Raw genomic sequence first — 19,944 nt, forward strand, 5'->3', positions numbered from 1 at the left:
GACTCATACTCAGACCCAGACCCCGACACTGGCTGCCTGCTTGAACCCGCGCGACATGGCACTTCCTCCTCCAGTGGAGCCAGCTGCTCCTCCTCTTTAACTGACGCACAAAGGCCTTTCCATGCATGGCATGCCATGCAGTGCCCATCTCACTTACTGCCCCAAGTGCCAATTGATGGCCGCTGTTTGCGCAGACGCAGCCAGTGACCTTGCAATTGGCCAACGTCACCTCGTCACCTGGCCCTCAGCCCTCGGCCTGCCGGCTCCTCCATGCCCTCGATCCGAGATCCGCCACCCAAATGGATTTGCATAATCCCGCAGCTGTGTTTGGGCTGCTAACATACGTGGCCCCTTACTCATTCTTTGTTCCTATCAATATTTTTGCTTTTCAGCAGTTATACTCGGCAATACTCGTAACGGCACTTCTTTTGTCACTTAAGGCTCGCGACAGTCATTTGCATTTCGCCCAGTGCTTGGAACCCCCTACTTTTGCCCTCTTGGTAACTTTTAGACTCCGTGGGGACTGCCCGAAAATTCCGGTTTCTCATTATGTTTCATTTGAGGACAGTGATACATGTGTATAGTACTGGCTTCTGCTTTAATCAATGAGCCAATAGCCAAACGAAACCAGAGATACGCCATATATATATTTAATCGTATTCAAGTTCTGCTGACCAGGGATGGAGCTATAGTGTCACACCGATAAATAGGAAGAAAAGATAGATGGGTATTTAAACATGCCAAATTAATGAATTTAAAATCACAATTATTCCATATAGGTAGTTGACTTTAAGTGACGGATAAATTGAGTTTTAATATGGGAGTTTACTGTTTGCGGAAGTGTCGACGGAAAAATGTTATACGTAGGTATGAAACATTAAAGATTTGAGCTGTGTAACCTTAAAGTCATCAATACCAAACATTAAGCAGTTCATGAACCAAGAAAGTTCGCCTTGGTCTATTGACATAAACATGTGGCATAAGTCTTCGGTTTATTGATCCGAGTTGTTGAAATTGTTTTGGAAATGTTTTGATTTTATCTCATCTGATGAACTGTCTATCACAAAGTTGAATATTTATTGAGCTGGCCTGCCATAAATAGTTCACCAACCATGATGGCGAACCTTGAACCATCCCTAGCATTTCTTGGGCTATTCAACTGCTTTCGGGTATTTTGCGTGTGTAAGCGCATAAAGCCAAAATGACGCATAACTTCTGCAGTTCATTGGAAGCGAGTATTGGCATCCAATTGTTAACGCTTTTTTATTATATTTATATTTGTATAATTTGTTTGAGCGTCGGTGGGGAGGGGGGTGGAGGAGGGTAGATCGCATATGTGCGCTACGTTTTGCTTAATGTATTTATGGCATTTTCAGGGTCAGCACAAAAAATAAGCTAAATACAACAAAACGAAGAAATATCTCTCGAGCCGCAACAAATGTTTGTCGGCGGTTGGCGGTGCAGGCAGCTCTGGTTGGTGGGTTTAAAGTGTCTCAGCTGCTCTATGTAAATCATGACAAAAAAAACTGGTTTTCGAATGATTAATTTCATAATTCAATAACACGGCTGGCTTATAAGAAACTATTTTCATGAGGTTTTATTCTCGTTCTCGGAATGGCAAGCGAATTGCAGAGTTCCACTCGCAGTGGGTTATTGTTCTTAGCGGATTTCGCTTCGGCTAATCTTACCGACTGAATCTTAATGCTAATTGTTGTCGCAGATTCTTTATCATCTTGGAAGTGGAAAGGTGTACATGATTCGTACAAATTGCTGACCATTAAGGAAGTTGGCCAAGACAATGGTGTATGGTGCTTAAACGAAGTCAATTGCGGTGTTCATTACATGCAAACATGCATACAAATCAAGTTGGCACAAAGAATCGGTCAAGGTCGTCACAGTCACTCTAGGAACTGGTGTCCACATGTCGGGAATGATAAGGCCAGAAATGGGATTGGCCTGGCCATAAAACTGTTGCCTCATCTGTGTGCCTGCGAAAAGTCGAGGCCAACAGAGAAAAGTTGAAAGAAACAACAAAGAACCCCCGATGCGTCTGAGCTGGCAAAATCCTCAAGGGCAGACCGCTGAATGAGGAACTCTATAAATATGGGCGCGAATGTTCAATTACCGCACATATAGCGGTTTAGAATAACGAGGTTCTCTATCCTTCAAATAATCAGCAATTCGCGCTGAAGTTCTTTAAAGTGTGAATAGCCTCTTGTAACCCCTTCAGGCCAAGCAACTCGGTTTCAGTCAGTTCCCCTAATCATATCTTATCTCGATTCCCACAGGCTGTCATAACTTATAAGCACGCCGGGCAATATATCGGTCGAATTCCTACGTTTACCCGCAGATCAACCTTAAGATAATCGGTTTCCGAGCTTGGCTACCACAGTGCTATATATTTTAAATAACTATTTCCCAAGATGTCTTATCTAGTGGCTAGTGGCCGTCGATATCAGAGCTTTCGTTGTTTGACAACCACGAAACCCTTTGTTTACATCTAACTTAAGCATGTTTATGGTAGTCCCGTTGAACCCATTACTCGTGTTCTTTTAGGTCAGAGATAATATTTTATGAGGCTTTTTTTTATTAGTCAAGCTTTCGACCTGTTCGACTGCCTTGAGTGAAATATTAAGCCAATTACCTTACACAACGCCGATCTGAAATGCTCGAGTCCAAATTGGGAATCTATTATGAACTTGCTTTGCCATTCGCTTCCTACCCTCCTACCCCCTCCCACTCGAAATCGGATTCTGGATCTGAATCTGAGTCTGAAATCGGAATCGACGAATCATTAATATCCAATTACAGTTGGCCATAAAAGCTGGTCTAATTTGCACGCAGCGCGTCATTAATCATAAATCAAAATGCCGAAAGAGCTCGGCTACCATGGAGCTATGTATATTCCTTTTATTAACTGCCGCGAGGCCGTAAGCGGCTTTTCCGCGACAAGACGCCAGTCAGAAATCACAGATCTCAGATCTCTGAGGTTCAATTCAGTTCGTTTCTTGGCCAAGAGTCTTTCCAGCCTACGGAGATATCCATCCCAGCTGTACAGAGCGTGTGCGCTCAAGTAGTTTTCTTGTCGGGTGCGCAGGCGTTGAGCTTTTGTCATATACAACATATACAACATATACATGCATATAGATGCAGGTCGGAACTAACGAACGAACGAATCGTACTTGTAGCAGCCAAAGTCACTTTCAGCTTCAGTTCGGTTCTGTGTTTTTCATAATTTGTGCCCAAATTTAGATGCTTTTTGGGGGCCACGTGGGCGAGGAGCAGTGAGCGGGCAACCGACAACAAATTTTCGTAATCGCTCAATGAGAGCTGGTTTTGCCTTATTAGCATATGTGGCTGGTTGACTTCTTGGATCTTGGATTTTGGATTTTGGATTTGGTAGTAGCTTGATAGGTCAGTTATCTGTCGGCAATCAGCTGATTCATGCCAAGATCGCTGCCCACCCGCACTTGTGCAGCTCGTCGTCTGGGCCCCTTAACTTCTTGGGGTGGGTGTGGTAAGTGGATGTAACATGAGCATGAGTATGAGCTCTGCCCGCCGTGCTACCGATGTTATTGACACAGTTTCTGGCCTCGATCGGAGTCTAGGGTGCTGTGCCGCTGGGTTCACTGCGAAACTGGCGACTGCCTCGCATTGTGTCATTCCTCGAACCATGAAGTACTCTCAAAGGCATTTGGCCGGCGGTAGAGGTGGGCCGCTGCCAGCCAGATAGCCAGATAGCCAACAGTAACAGTACCAGCTGAGGTAGCCATCCGGCCGAGTTGATTAACTTGATTGGTAACGCAAAACCGATTCGCCAACACACGTCTCGCACTGGCTTGCCGGCAGCCTGGCCTAAGAATCCGGCGGCAAGGCGAGCGTGGAGCGTGGAGCGGCTTACCCGCTAAGTAGCTAAGCATCTGAGTATCTGAGTGGCTGGCTGGGTGCTGGGTGCTGGGTAGCTAAGTAGCTTTCCATGTTGTCCACGCGGCTGGGCGTTGCTCCAAGGACGGCCATTCATCCGCTGTCGCCGGGTGGTTAGGTAATACCTCACGAGAGAGATCGAACTAACCGGACACCTTTCCTTTTTGCAGTTTCGATGACAGCATCTCATCCCGCCGACGCAAGGAGCGTTCGAAGCGCTCGCACCGCAAGTCGCCCGCCGCCAGTCGTCGGCAGCACAAGTACCGCTACAGGGACGAGACCTCCCACTCGAGCTCCCGCCGCCGGCACCGTGATCGCGCCAAGGACGAACGCGACAGCGGACGCAACAACCGCCAGTCGCAGGCTAAGGTAAAAACTTTTCATTTTATACACACCACACGTAGCAAACAAGTGAAAATTGTAGGCAGGGCAACGAAAAGAAAAGCAGAAAAACCCAACGATAAATCACAAACTGAAAACGAAAGCTAAAAGCAAAACAAAATGGTAAAAGAACAAACTAGGCGGACAGATTACACGAACACACATCGGACCGATTTCATTTAACCAACACCATCACCACCACCTGCGTTTCCCAATCCTTGTGCATTGCCAAAAGCTGTGCCGTCCGCCTGATCAGTGCTAGGAGATCGCTTCTATCGACTCCCCCAACATGCTGTTCTTCAAGCGGTATCTTGAGAAGTCCCAGCAGGTGGCCGATCACTTCGAGAGCTCCCAGATTCCGTGCTACATCAAGATGCGTGATCTGCCGGCGCCGTCGGTCGTGGATCACTGCCGCGATCTCATTTTGTCCAGCTGTCCACTGCGCTTTATGCCGTACACGGACGATTGGATAGTCGTTGAGTACTTCGCCGATCACGACAGCGATTATCTAGTAAGCTAGTATGTTGTGCTATCAATCGAACCCACCCTTCTCCTTCTCCTCCTCCTTCTCCTCCTCCTTCTCCTCCTCCTCCTGACTAACCTATCACTGCTTAGTGTTGTGTGAGTGAAGTGATCAGCTATCTTGATCGTTCGCCGCTGCACTCGATCGCTCTCTACTTTCTTATCTATGCGGCGTTGAGCTAAATTTGTCATTAGATGTGTCACATTGCTATGGTTCTTGGTCCTCTGGTACAGTGATTACATGAGAAGTTCGCTGTAATCAGTGCTCCGGAATGAGACTGCAACTTAATATGGAAATGAATGTTTCAGGGCTTCGAGAGGCCGAGCACTTGAGAACTCAGTGAGCAGCATGAGTTGATAAGATAGTACTTGGAACAAAGTAACTTGCTTGGGCCAGGCCTTTAAACTGTGTCGAAATTCAATAATCTAAAGGGAGTATGAGGAAATTTAGGTGTTTCATAATGAAAACTGTTGGAATGGTTACTTAATTGTAGTGAAGTGATTTAAGGATTTATATTATTTTTATTGAAGCTTAATGCGGAAACTCGGTTCAAGCAATATTCGTCAGCAATAAAATGGTACTTAAATAGAGCAGTTAAGCGCAACCTTGGCAATATACATGTGGAAATGAAGCAATTTCTATGCGATCTTCATGGCATCTCGGAATATGAAAAACAGCTCTCAATTAAACGAGAACTTTATAGTTCCCATTCACTGTTGGTGGTTCTTTATAGCTTCCCCCGTGCCCAACACTCCCCGCTGTTCTAGTTATTTTCGTTCAATTGATCATTTGACATTAACTCGTTGACGGCGGCCAGAGTTTTCTTTGCTGCTCTGAGATGTGATGAGATACTGCTACTGCCACTGCCACTGCTGCGGCTGCTGCTGCGGATGATGTGGACTGCTCCTCGCCAGCTTTGCCAGTTGCCCATGTCGCCGCCAATTAAGTGGGCTGAGTAACTCGCATAGAATTCCCTGCGCGTCATCGTTCAGTCGCCAAGCCGCCAAGATTCAGTATTTTAGGCAGTTGGAGCAGCAGCTCATCATCCGCAACGGGTCGAATGGCTGTGGCCTGGAAACGTATCTGGAGGAGGATGCTTTGCCCGGTGACGGCGAGAGCGTGGCCATTACCCGCTGCCTGCTGCTGAGGCGGCAGCGTAACCACTTTGATCTGGTGGCCCTCTGCGATATGCCCGTGGACAAGTACGCCGGCGACAGTTGGATCGTCGAGGAGTACTTTGTGGACCACAATGACGACTATCTAGTGAGTCACCCCAATTCGGCATCGCAGACTGTCGGCGAATATATTTCGTTTTCTCGTGTTGCATGGTAGGCCCTACTAGTCTATGCTCCACTACAGAAACTATCATTTAATACTATCATTAAATAGTATACCATATATAAGTATATGTACAGTAATAACCCTTCGATGTGTTAAAACTAAATGTTTAGTTACAATCTGTTTCTGTGATATATGTACCTACATGTGTCGATTCAAGTCAAATGGTCGTCCATATATTATCCGAATTTCTGCGAACACAAAAGTTAAATCTTCTGGAAATTTTGGCATGATTTATTGGCAATGCTACTGCTTTGACCGCCGCTATATACACCTATTTTACACGGTGCCCGTCTATATCCCCCCGAAAATACACACATGTTTATCGGCTCCTGAGAGCGACGCCTTGGGGATTCCTCTCCGCACTGTGCGCATGTGCCTCCAAACCAGCTGATGGTTCTTGCTCTGGCTGGGAGATGCGCGCGCAGCTTCATCCGGCGGAAAAGCATCTACTTGCCATTTGCTCCGTGGCCATTGGAAAATTATAAATACACGCGCCGCCGAAAGTCGGCGCTCTTCTCGGCTGCGGCCAGTTTTCGGCTGAGAATTTTCAAATTCGAGGAAACCGAAACAGATTGAAATCTACGTTTGTTGGCTGTGTGTCGCCGCCACTGCTGCCACATAAACTATAAACTAAAAACTATATAAACTACATATTGTCGTCGCTCCGTCTTCGTCGTGTAACGGTACGGTACGGCTACCACGGGGATCCCCCGCACACTCGCTGTCTCTCTCTATCCGGCCAGATATCCCCCCTCGATCTATAGAGATATAGATCGATCGTCTCCTTTCGCGCACTTTGTTTATCAATGTGTGCGTGTGTGGTGTGTGTGCGTTTTTTGTGTTTCTTTCCTTTTTTTTTGTATTTGGCTGAGAAACACCAAATAATCGAATAGAACAATAATTAGAGGTACATACGGGGCGTATGTGCAATATAGAAACGCATTTCGGAACGATAGGAGGAGCGCTAGGTAGAACAATTGCTGGGCACCGTGACATAATCAAGCGAAGGAACAAAAAACAACCCAAAAAACTTAGAACATTTAAGTGTTTTAAAAATAAAACAGTAGCAGAGCGGCAAGAACAAAATTGTCGAAAGCGAAAAAACATCAAACAAAACACAGAGTGTTGAACAAAAAAAGTGCGCGATATTCGTCGGACTGAATTTGTTTAAACAATACCGCGATGCAAGATACCAGAGCCAAACTGTTTTATTGACCCCCCCGCCAACGGTGGCGAGTTTATAATTTGAAATAAAATATCAAGTGGGATAACATCCAGCCAGATGAGCAGCTGTGAAACGTCCAAAACGCTGATAGTGAACTTTGCACTTCTCCATCAAGTTTGCAATTAGCGAGGCGAAAGATACTTTTAATAGAAAAGCGGATGGATGGTGGAGACTAATGCAACATTCACTCGATCGAGTACACAGATAGAAATGAAGATGATTTTGATAATGAATGATATTGAACATATCTGCAAACCTTATTCGTAAACTATTTTCCAAAATGAAGGGTCAAAAAGTGCAGGCTATAGTGTTTTTGGATACTATAGTGAATATTTTTGCTGTGTACTCGGAGATGAAGGCGAGGAAGACAACGCAGCGGCCAAGCAAATCAAAACAAAAACTCAAAACTAACAAATGGAGCACACACGTGTGCGTCCGTTAGTGTGTGTGTGTGTGTGTGTGCCACATAGATACAAACTATTTATCTATATGTGCGCCACAGATCGGCGGGGATTATTCATCAGGCTGCCACATCATCATCATGTTGATCTCCGCCGCTCCGGCGTCTCCTTCTCCTTCTGCTGCCCTCCACCTCCATCCGCCATCCTCCACTTTCCGCTTAGCTGGCGTTTTGTATAATTTTCGAATGCTATTTTCGTAAGGCTTGCATTTATATTTAGTTGCCACAACAAACTTATAGCGAAAATCCAAGACACAAACTTGTACATGATACAATTTTGGCCATATGATGATGCCAACCAAAATAAAAGTCAACTGGGGTGGAAAACTTTTCCCCCTTCAATTTTCCAACTCGCATGTGTGTGCTTTCGGTACAGTGAAAGCTAAGCCAGAGCTCAGCAAAGATCAGAAAATGATGGGAAAACCAAATCAAATTAAAAATCCAATCAGTCGAATGTAATTATCGGAGATCAGAGATGCATCTACCAAATGAATGCTGCCCGTTCAATTTGCATGGCTGACCGAGGTTTCACTGTACTGGCACCAGCGTCACACGTACTGTGTACTAGGTATAACGTCGTCCATTTGTTAAAAATAAAAACAGATTTCGAACTGAACACAGAATGGCAGGGAAAGACGCCCAATGAACCCCACCGAGATATCACACATAGGCCGAATCGCCGATCTCTCCAGGGATATTCACACATATTCCTCACATCGCAATAGATCTAGGGCAAGGTGCAGGTCTTTTGGCTAGAATCGCAAAGGGGTAAGGGGGTTTGCTTTTTGATGAGGCGGCGCCGCGATCAATGAGCTCATTGCTGTTTACGATTTGTAATTTGTATATGCCTCTGCTCTCTATATACCAAAACAAATTGGGGGTGCTATACTGGCTTGTACCCACATACATATGTATATGTCGGATGTATATGGGCGCCAAAAAGGAACAGTCTTTGGTCGAACGGCGACCATTGATACAATTAGTAAGTCAAGTCGTCGGGCATTTGCCAAAATGCCAATGAGACATTGACATTGAGCGTGCGATCGATTGTTCCGTTCCGATCCGATTCCGATCTGATCCGAATAGAACCAATACGAACCAATCCGATGTTGCGCAGGTTTCCTTTGGGGCCAACGTTGGCAGCCTCGCGAGTCTTGCCCAGCTAGTCGAACCCAACGCAATTCGAGGGAACCGCCAGTGCATTATTAGATAATCGAGTACTTTTTCCCCTTGGGATCCAGCAAGAAAACTGACAATCAACCGGAGCGATCACCCACCACACCCATTGGAATGTCCAACGAATTTAGCGAACTGATCGCCCTTGGCTGTCCAGACCTCGCGGCACAAAAGCCGCAGGGCGGCAGCACCCAGGTGGAGTTGATCCTCAACACTGAGCGCCGCCTGAGCATAAAGCAGATGACGGCCACCGATTTGGCCACCCTAAGGGCAACAGCAGCCGCGGAAGCGGAGGCCAGATCGCGAGCCCAGGCGGAGGCGGAAGCCCGGGCAATTGCCCAGGAGCAATTGCGTCAGGCCCGCGAGGCCGAGTCCAAGGCCAGAGCACGTGCTGCCCTCGAGGTGCAGGCCCAGCTGCAGCGGGTGATGGAGAGCGAGAAGCGCAGGCAACAGGAAGATGAGGAGCGGCGCAGCAGGCAACAGGCAGAGGAGGAGCAGGAGGAGGATGATGAAGACGAGGAAGAGGAACTGGCCAAGGGTTCCCTTCCAACCAATTCAGGCCCAAGAGAACGCGTTGCTTCGCTACCCTGCAACGTAGATGACGCCATGGAGATGCACCTTCTCAGCGTTTCGCAGCCCAAGGCCTCGTCCAAGGATGATTCACCGCCCAAGAAGAGCACCTCCCACATAGCGGACTCCATTGAGCTGCTGAGAATGCAGCGAGCTGCTCGCGATGCCCGATCCCACAATCGCACTCGAGAGCGATCGATTTCGCCAGAACGCAACCACGAAAGGAGCGCTGCACCGGATCGCCTCCAGAGTTCCGTTAGCATGAGCAGCTTGGACTCGGGCAGCGTCAGTGCATCGGCATCCAGACAGCCCAGCAAGGCAGACAGTCGACGTGGCAGCACCACGAGTGCCACCGGTGTGGAACCACCACTTATGGCAGCACCTCCCCAGCCTACCAAATTTCCACTCACCAAGACGGTGTCCGCGCCCAACATGAACCGCCGGCGAAGCAGTTTGACATCGCTCTTCCCTGGGCCATCGCCTTTGGTGGCACCCGAACCATCACTGCACACGAATCCCGATCCAAAGGTTCAAGAACAGATAGAAGAGGATCGTCGTCGCCGGCGAATGGACGATGGTTACCGTGAGATACCCAGTGGAAAAATGGTGCATCGAACGAAGACACCGCCGCCAGTGGGCACAAACCTCGGAGTGAGCCTCAAGCGGGTGACAGCGCCCAGTGGATCGATAGCCATCAAGCCCAAGGAGTCGCCCATGCTGGGAGTCGTTCTGCGTAGAGTGGAGAAGAAAGCTGTACCGCAAAAGAGCATTCTGGATGACGATAAACCACTGTACCACTTCTCCATTGTGCGCAGCGACCACAAGGAACACGTGCCCGCTCAGAAGCCTAAACCCAAGCCTGCTCCGCCAGCTGCTAAACCAAGTCCCGGTGGCATCCTCACTGGACCCCAAGTAATTCGAACCGTTCCCAAGCAACCTGTGCCCGCCAAGCCACAGCGCCCTATGCCCGGCGTACCCATCACAATTACCAAGATCGAGGGCGACAAGATCATCATCATCAAGAAGATCATTGTGCCGAAGAACAGTAAGATACCGGAGCAGTATCTGCAGGTTGGTCGTCGTCGTGTTGGTGATCGCCTTGTGGTGTCTGTAGTTCGTCTGGTGTTCGTTTGGTGTCTCCTTCCTCCTGTGTTTTGTTCGAAATCTGTTTAATAGAATTTACCTCGAAGGTGGGAACACGTTGTTACACTTGGGAATAGTTATGGGTTAAAACAATAAGGAAATGCAATGGTATAATTGTGTAGAATATAATGAAATCATAAATAAACGCACACACACATAGCACACAAAACCGCGATAAAGGCTGAATGAACGGGTTCTGATTGAAAACTGATTGCAAAACAAGCTGAATCAACGGATTCAGCTGAAATCGGATCTATAACTCATAGAACCCAAAACGGTTCGCAGTGCGCGATTGTTTCCTATAGATGAGTGAAGATGCCGGCAAGCCAGCAAATACAGTGCCCTCAGCAGTTTCCTCCTCCGCCGCCCCATCGCCGAGTCTAAGATCAAAAGAGGAATCCCAGCCAGCGATGCAGAAACCAACGCCGCCGCCGGCCAGTGGCCAGCAGTTCTTCCAGGTGGTCTCGCCGCAGTTCGCCTCGGTGCTGTCGTCCAGCATTCCGGAGAGCAAGTGCGCGGTGCGTTCTCCGATATCCTCGCCACTAGCGATCCGGAAGAGTCGTCCTCCTCTGCTGCCGGCGAGTCCGAAATCCACGCCTCCACTACCGAGGAAACATCATCCTCTTGCCTACAATGCGGCAACGGGAACCATCAGCAGTGCCTCTGGAGCAGCGTTGCCTTCTCGGCTAATGGCCACCATTGCCTCGAGTCCGGCCTCGAGTATATCGCTGTCCTCCTGTAGTTCCCCATCTTCATCTCCACCACCGCCAGTACCATGTCGTGCTCCGAAGAATGCCAGTAAACCCGTTGCCAGTGCTGCTGCTCCACTTCCGTCCACCTCGAACGAAATCAGTTTGGACAAGTTGTTGCAACAGCAGCAGGAGCTGGAGGAGAAATCCGCGGCAGCCACAAACAGCGCTAAAATGGATGCAAACTTCTACGATGCCGAGATCGAGATGATGAACAAGTATCTCAAAAGCCTGCCTGACTACAGCGAACTGGACAGGAAGCTGCACCAGGAGTTCCAGGAGTGCGAAGATCTCTACGACAAGATCAAGCGTCAGCAGCAGCCGCTGGCCAAGTCCAATTCGCAGCAATCGGTCACGAAGGCAGTAGGACCAGGAGTGCCGGCCATCTCCTCCGGCCTATCCAAGTCTTCGTCAATTAACTTTGCCCAGAATCCCAGCAGTCGTGGAGCTGCACCGCGTTTGGCATACCCCTCGATATTTTCACAGGCTGGAGGCGAACCCAAGCTGCAGCGCAGCATTTCAAGTTCTAATATGCCCTTAAGTGCGCCTACTCCAATGCGTCCGCTGCCCACCAAGAATGGACTGCAAAGTGGCTCCAATCTGTCCCTTAACAAACAGTTGATGAACGAATTCTGGAGCGAGAATCTAACCAGCTCGCAAAAGCGGCAAACGCCCAAGCGCACCTTTTGGAACTACGAGAAGATCTGCGGTGCCCAGTTGGGCGATGCAGGCCAACCCTTTAAGGTGGACGCTAAGACTGCCAAGAAATTGGCTATATTTGATCCCACAGTTGCGGAGGCCGCCCAAAAGGAACTGCAGCGACCTCAGCAGTCTCAGGTGCCCCAAAATCATCCCCACAAACTGCAGAAGAATGCCTCGTTGTCGCACCTGGATCTCAAGGTGCGTCAGGCGGTGACCAAGGACGATCTCTACAAGCTGATCTGCAACGAGCAATCGCCGTTGGCTGGATCGAACTTTGTGAGTAGAGTGCCTGTGAAGCAGCAACTCCCAGCACAGCAGCAACAGGTGCTGCCAAAGAGCATGTCCATGACGCATGTGCCGGGTGGTGGTCAGCCCATGGGAGCGCCATTGCTGCGAACTTCTAGTCGCACTCATATACCCTGCTATATGAAGAATCTACCCTCGTTGAGCAGGAGCACATCGAACTCTGCGATACTCATGAGCCAACCGCGCAAGGAACCTCCACCAAAGGAACCACTGAAAGCTCCAGCACCACTTCCTGCCCTAGCTGCTGCTCCACCGACTGTAAGCAAACCGAGTGGTGTCCTAAAGAGCTCCAGCAGTTCCTGTGTCCCATCACCGCGCTGTGCCGCAGCCTTCTTTCGCCGACCGCAGGAAGCAAACAATCCTCAGCAGCAGCATCATCAGCCACTGCAGAAGCCGCAACAAGTGGCGCCCATCGAGGAATCCGGACCTGGGGATTCCGCATCTCTGGAACGCAAATCGGAGAAGAGCAATAGCACGATAAGCACAAGCAGCTTTACGGTGACCAACTGTTGCACCACCCACCTGCCGCAGCTCTCCAAGTTCACCTCCTCGTTCCACATTGCCCCCACCACAGCAACAACCACAGCCGCAACAGCCACACCGACCCCAACAGCAGCAGCAACAACAAGCGATCAGCAGCAGCAGCAGCAGCAACAACAGAGTGGCGCAGTAGCAGCGATGCCATCTGCATCTGCCCAGTTGGAGGTGCCAACATCGTCATCGTCGTCAGCGGCCACAAAGCGCCAGAAAGATGTTGACAACAAGCTAGAAAAATGCTTGAACGACATGCTAAAGTTGAAGACCAGCAGCAACAGCAACAGCAACAGCACTTGTAACAGCAATAATAATGCAATCATGTCGCAGTCGCTGACGGGCGAACACAAAGACCCGAAGACTGCACTCGAAGGCCCCACGAGCAGCAGCAGCAGCAAGTACGTCGGTGAATCTCAGATCCCCGTGCCAGTTCAGCTCTACGATCCGCAGAAGCCGTTGCTGCAACAACAGCAGCAGCAACAAAGGATCTGCTATCCCATAGGCAAATCGAACTCTACCTCTCAGCTGCCCATGGGCGGCTACCAGAGATTGCTGCAACAACAGCAGCAGCAGCAACATCACCAACAGCAACAGCAGCAACAGCATCAGGAACAGCAGCAGTATCCGCAGCACAAGCGACCCTTCCTCAACTGGAATAGCTTTGCATGTTCCGCCATGAACGGAGCGAGTGATCCCTTCATGCAGCAGCAACACATGCCTGCCCACCAGCAACAGCCACATCTGCCACACAAGCTGCAGCAGTCCTACTCCTCGTCGCATTTGCCCAAGCAGGCGCCCAAATCTGGACTGGCCATGTTTCTTCAGAAGAACACCAACAAGGAGAACAAGTTTGGCCAGCCGCTGCAGCAGCAGCCACCCGGCATGATGCCCCAGATGTACGGCTACCAGGCGCCCCAGCAGCAATCCAAGATGAGCTATCCCCGCACCGGTGCCCCACTGACGCACTCGGCCTCCTTCAGCTCCGCCCAAAGGCCGACGGCCCTGCAGTTCCATCAGCAACATCAGCAGCAGCAGCAGCAGCAGCTGCAGCAGCAACAGCAACACCCCCAGCAGCAACAACAGCAGCATTCCAGCTTTGGGCTGGGCATGATGAGTAGGAATTACTATAATGTGCCCAAGCAGCCAGAGCGCAAGCCGCTCCAGACCTTCGATCCGTATGCCTATCCCAAGCCGAATCAGATGCAGCCGGTCAAGTACCAGCAGCAGCAGCAGCCACAGCAACATCAGCAACAGCAACCGCATCCGCATACGCAGTTTATGAATGCTTCCGCTGGAGGAGGAGGTGGCGGTGGCGGTGGAGGTGCCGCTGGGCTTCAATACGATCCAAATACAAGTACGCAATTGTTTTACGCGTCGCCGGCGTCATCGTCATCGAACAAGCAACCGCAGCAACCGCAACAGCAGCAGCAACAGTCGCAGCTACAACAAAGCAATTCTGTCATATTCAATCACTCGGGCCAGCAACACCAACCACATCAACAGCAGCAGAATGAAATGTCCAAGTCCGCATTGGGACTGCACTTCATCGAGGTAGATTCTATTCCTCCCATTTATTTCTGTCTTGTGTTCGTGCTGCACATGTGTTTGAACCAAAAAAAAAACAAAAACAAAAAAGAATGCCCACTAACAACATGCTACCGCTTCCAAAGAAAGTTTGCCCCAAAAATAGCCGGCTGACTCATCGCTGGGCTCCAAAAGGCCGCCGACGATGTGTGTTTCCCTGTTCCCCCCCCGGTTTCTGTACTTTCCCTCGCTTTGCTAATTTCAGTTGGTGGCCCCCAAGTTTGTACTTCCTGTACTCTTGGTGGCGTTTCAAGTGTGAAGCGTTCCCAAGAGCAGAGGCACTTATGTGCTTACCTCCAACCTTAGAATCTCGGTCCCCTTGGCGTCTACACCGATCTCTTGGCTTCTTGGCCTCTTGGCAGGCTCTTGCACTTGTCGACATCGACAACATTGCACAATCGACCAAAAGACTGCGGGAAAATTCAATGTCAATTTTCTTCAGCTCTCTAAAAATAGTGGCTGGCTGCTTGATTTATGTTTGTTTACTTGATTTCAGCGCTTAAAAAATCATTGCATATTTGCTAACAGCCTACCTGAATTGTATGCGTTGAACTCTAATTAATTTATGACCGAATTGCTATTCGGATGTAATTGTTTTAATAATTAAAAAACACTAAACAGCAACGGAGCGCGTTCAGCAGAATCGAATTTCTAAAAATATGTAATACTCACGACCTGCTCTCGCGCTCTCCGACAGAAATGACTGATCGACCCGAGGACCGACTCGACTACCAGATACCCCTTTCCAACGAAAATTCCTTGATCACCACCCACCCTTTCCTACAACCAAACCTGTTACATTATTGGAATATTTTTTGCATCTTTGAACCCCATACCATATCTGAATATGATATAGGGTATATATTCGTACCTGACCTGCAGACTCCTCCGTAGCCTTTAGTTTTAGGCTTCTTTCGGTCGCAGCAAACAATAATAGCAACGGGAAGAGGCGCTCACTCAGTTCAGCTCACTCTCCCGCGGATCTTACGGATGGTGGTGCTCCGTGCTCGGTGCTCGGTGCTCGGGGTTCTCGACATCGCCGATATTTTCAATCTTTATAATTAGTATTTGTGGCGTGCGCTTTCGTTCATGTTGCGCTGATTTCGGCTTGTTTGTTTCGGCCAATGCGCAGGCAATCGGCGGTCGGTGAAGGAAACGCGCTGTGAAAACTGCCTAAACTGCCTGGGAAATCGGAAGCGAAGCTCGTATCCAGAATTGGATGGCTCTAAGTGCGTGAAGTGAATGGAAATGGGCGCATCTAAAGTGCTGTCTTGATGGAACCTCGAGTCCAAATCTGAATGTGTCGCAGTGGCGGGGGCGACTAGCGACTGGCGACTCTTGTCTCTGTTGTGTGTGTTGTCTATTTCCGTCGAAGCTGCCGAATCTCTTACAATTTCAATTATTTTTACACATAAATACGCTCTGTCTATACTAGATCTCTACGTACATATTGCCACTCCGAGAACGTACAATACTTTTCTATTTTATTCGTCTACAACAAAATCATGCTCCCAACAAATACCAGAAATCAGTACAATTAATGAAATAGACCAAGTCGGTGGAGCACGATCCGTATCGGCCAAAAATTCAGACGGCCAGACGATATACCAACCACCCACACCCACCCAGCAACCACAACCAGCCCCTAAGAGGCGTTAAGTATTATCCGATTGTCGTCATCGTCATCGCGGGCGAGACCCACGCGAAATCAGCCGCGGCGAAGAGGATTTCCGACAAAAAAAGCCAAGGAATGGCCACATTTCTGAATCGTTTTCATCGCGAAAAAAGCGAAAAGATATTGCCAGCGACGGCGGCTGCCGAAAATGGGAAAACAGCTGACGCCGAGGCGGTACCGCAGCAGCAACAGCAGCAGCAGCAGCGTCCGCAGCGGCGGTACATGCGAAGCGCCACCGCAGCCAGCGTAACGCAGCTGCTCTCCGAGAGCTGCAACAGTCTGCTGCAGCGGTTTCGACGCAATCCAAGCGAACGACCTGATAACAAACAGCAGCAGCAGCAACAGCAGCAGCAACGCAATCGGTAATCGATGCAAAGGAAATGAAGCAAAAGATTTATAATTTATTTTTAATTTTGCGTGCCTTTTTTTTTTGTGTTTGCCTTCACTTTCGTCGCCTTTCGTCAAGCGAAAAACTCGGTCAAAACGCAGTGCTCATTGGTTTTCCTTTCCCTCTATTTCCACCGCGAGTGAAATGAAAATGTATTCTCTGGTGCCTCTGGCGCTGATTTAAGCAGAGTGGTCAGCGCGTAATTGCGAGTTTAGTTGCAGCGCGTCACTCCGCGGTCGAAAGTATCTCGCGATCGGATCATTTTATTCGCATTGCATTGGATCGGATCGTTTTGTATATTGCATTTCCCACCGCCTTTTGGCCATCGCCAAGAAGGCCAATTATGTAAACGGGCTCGAGTGCGAGTGCGAGTGCGAGTGCAAGTGCGTTTTTAATCGCTTTGAACTCGCATCTGAACTTCCAGCGGTGCGCCGATCTCGAAAAGTGTGAAAATCTTGCAGCCATAAATCGTGAATAATTGCCAGGGAAAAGATACAACTCGAATTTTGATTTATCACGTCTTATTGCCAGTCATAAATCAAACAGAGCTTAACGGAGCTCCTAAATCAGCATGATATGCACTGGATACCTCTAAATGTCAGTCTAATGAGCCAATAAAGGCTGGTTGATCAATAACCTGAAAGTGAAATGGTAGAGAGTGGCCCATTTGGCTGCGAGTGGAAATCCGATTATTGATATCTTCCAGCATGTCTTTCGTAAAAACCTCGAAATGTTAGCCAGAAAATTTACATAGCCTATAAGGCCAACAAAAGTTCAATATTTTCGCCAAAAACTTTTGGTTGCACAAAAAAGCTTGAGTTTCCCACGAGCTTTCACAGCTGTCCGAATTCTGCGAGTGAAGAATCCGAGTCGAGTGATTCTCTTCAGCAGATTCTGAAATGCCTCAAATCTCTCTTCAGCTGTCTTCGGGGAATACCAAATAAATTCTCTAGTCCAACTGGATGTGATGTCTGGCAAAATCTTCCTCATTACGCACGATTATAAAGTATAAAGCGATCTCTCTTTTTTCGCTGCTCTTTGTTTAACTGCAATTGCCCCTTTATTATTTATATGTGCGGGCATGTTTAAAATGAAACGTAAATGTTTCGCTTTGTTCTTTTTATTTCTTTCCGCGCTCGACCAGCAGCAATTTTATTGTTCTTCTTGTTGACTGGTTGTTGTTGGTTGTCGGCGAGAGTTCAAGGCTTTTTCTGCGAAGACTTTCGATCATTTCCCATGTTGTGCTGCTAAACTGACGGAAATGTAATTACACAGCTACGGCTTACAAAGCGAAATGCATTTCGATGAAGCGCGCCCAGCTGGCGGACAAAAGAAGCATTCCCATTCGATGCGGATCGCATCCAATCTACTATCCAATCCACCCACTCGTCTACATATGTTATTTGGGTGTTCGCCCGCTCTCGCTCGCACGCGGTAGCAGCCCCTCTCGCTCTGGCAAGTGCGCAATATTTTCACACTTTTCACAAAAATAAAAACGATTCCTCAATATTTTCTGGCTACCAACGCCACCTCCGCGGCCACCGCCACCGCCGCCGCAGCATCATTATTTCCTTCATCTAGTTCGTTCTTCGCATCTGCCGCCTCTTTCTTTCGTCGTCGCACGAATTTTCCGAAAAATTTTCCCCAGTTTTCCTCAGTTAAATTTTGGTCCGTGTCGTGGCAGCGCGTCCCGTCCGTCGTTCGTCGCGAACCGCGTGGATCAACGCATCCAGACCGACAAAAGAAAAACCAAACCGAATAGATCCTCACCAGAACTCATTGTTTTGTTGGGCTTCTCTTTCAAGTGCGGCGGCAGCAAAAGTCGAGGATCCCAAAGACTCGACCCCAACGAATGACAGCAATAATAACAATAATAAGGGAAAAAGTGCATCCAGTGGCCAGGCCCAGAAGCTGAGCAAACGTCGCCGCAGCTCGGACAAATCCTCGACCAGCCGGAGACATCCGGACGGGGATAGGGAACGGGAACGAGAACGAGAACGTGATAGGGAACGAGAACGGGATAGGCAACAGGACAAGGAGCGCGAGATGGCCGATCGCCACAGACGCTACTATGCGGGCGGAGGACTCGGCAGCACCACAGGATTGGGCTACCATCCCAGCAGCAGCGGGAGCACCAGCACCGCTGCCCTGATGGGTCGCTACCAGAAGAGCTCCACCACAGCCAACGCCCTGGACAGACTGCGCACCCACCTGAGTCCCGTGGGCGGCTACTACAAGCCACTGATTAGAGGATTGGGCGGCGGCAGGCGTGACCGCGACCTAGACGATGTTAGTATCTTCGAAACCCAAAAGTGAACCAAAAGCGAGAGCTGTGTGTGTAAACCAACGGAGGAGACCACTTTCAAGACCTAGGCCCAGACCCAGACCCAGATCGAGATCCCAAAAGCGATACCATGACTCACAGGCGGGGCATTTAATTTTGGAAAAAACGCGAAAGAAATCATCTCACCTGTCGCCCGTGAGTCAGCAAGTCACTTGCCCTAAATGTGTGACATGTCTGACGGTCGAATGGGGAAATATGCGCAATTAAAGCATTATAGGGTACTATATGTGGTACTATATGTGCGTTTGGCCAAACAGCAAACAGCAAACAGCATTGCACTGTAACTATTGCTACCCCGATTGCCACATAGATGGCTATAGAAAGTTTCTTCCTACACAGAAGATATATGTGCAGATATTATATTAGGGGCCCACACGGGCGCGTTTTATAGCGCTTCTATATGCTCATTCTATATCATCAGCTTCATTCTTGCCGTGTGCGTTTACGTTGTCGAATTTATTTTCGATTCCAACATCTCGGCGCTTTTCTCTATTCCGCTATATTTGTATTTTGTATTTGTATCTCTCTGTACGCCGCAGATGTGTATAAAGCTATTCACGATTTTCTGCCGCTTTATATATAAACTTTGAAGGTCGTCGCGCCGTGGACTTTTTTGTTTAGATTCTGCTAGGCATTCTAAATAAAAATAAAGGGTATCCCCGCAGCCCACCTCTCCGAAAATCCGAAAATACTTGGAGAAAGCCAAATACAGATAGAGTGGCTCTAATGGTAGTGAAATTGTGCGAAATGAAAAGGCCCAAGCACCCCATAATTAGTCATTGCCGAAAAGGCCATTTAAATGGCTCTAAGTCTAAGTCTAAGTCTAGGTCTGGGTTTGGGTTTTGGTTTCGGTTACTGGGCCTTCTTCTTTCGTGGAGCGTAAAGAGTAAAGAGTTTTACGCCCGTCACCGTTGGTTTC

General features: G+C 48.7%; 1 protein-coding gene across 8 annotated transcripts in view; it reads left to right on the forward strand.

Annotated features, from left to right (window-relative positions):
* LOC122622085 (serine/threonine-protein kinase Doa) overlaps positions 1–19,944 on the forward strand; it is a 34,440-nt gene that overhangs the window by 8,784 nt on the left and 5,712 nt on the right. For 3 of the 8 annotated variants that reach the window (XM_043800263.1, XM_043800259.1, XM_043800261.1), the window contains one exon: positions 4,095–4,293. In XM_043800263.1, coding sequence (XP_043656198.1) covers positions 4,095–4,293 — 199 coding nt within the window. Of the gene's footprint in view, positions 1–4,094; positions 4,294–7,887; positions 10,672–10,714; positions 14,586–14,659; positions 16,656–18,486; positions 18,971–19,944 lie in introns of those variants that run through there. The other 5 variants (XM_043800264.1, XM_043800258.1, XM_043800260.1 and 2 more) reach the window with 5 other exon arrangements.

This window comes from Drosophila teissieri, chromosome 3R, assembly GCF_016746235.2.
Source record: "Drosophila teissieri strain GT53w chromosome 3R, Prin_Dtei_1.1, whole genome shotgun sequence".
In the NCBI taxonomy this organism is placed as follows: Eukaryota; Metazoa; Arthropoda; class Insecta; order Diptera; family Drosophilidae; genus Drosophila; species Drosophila teissieri.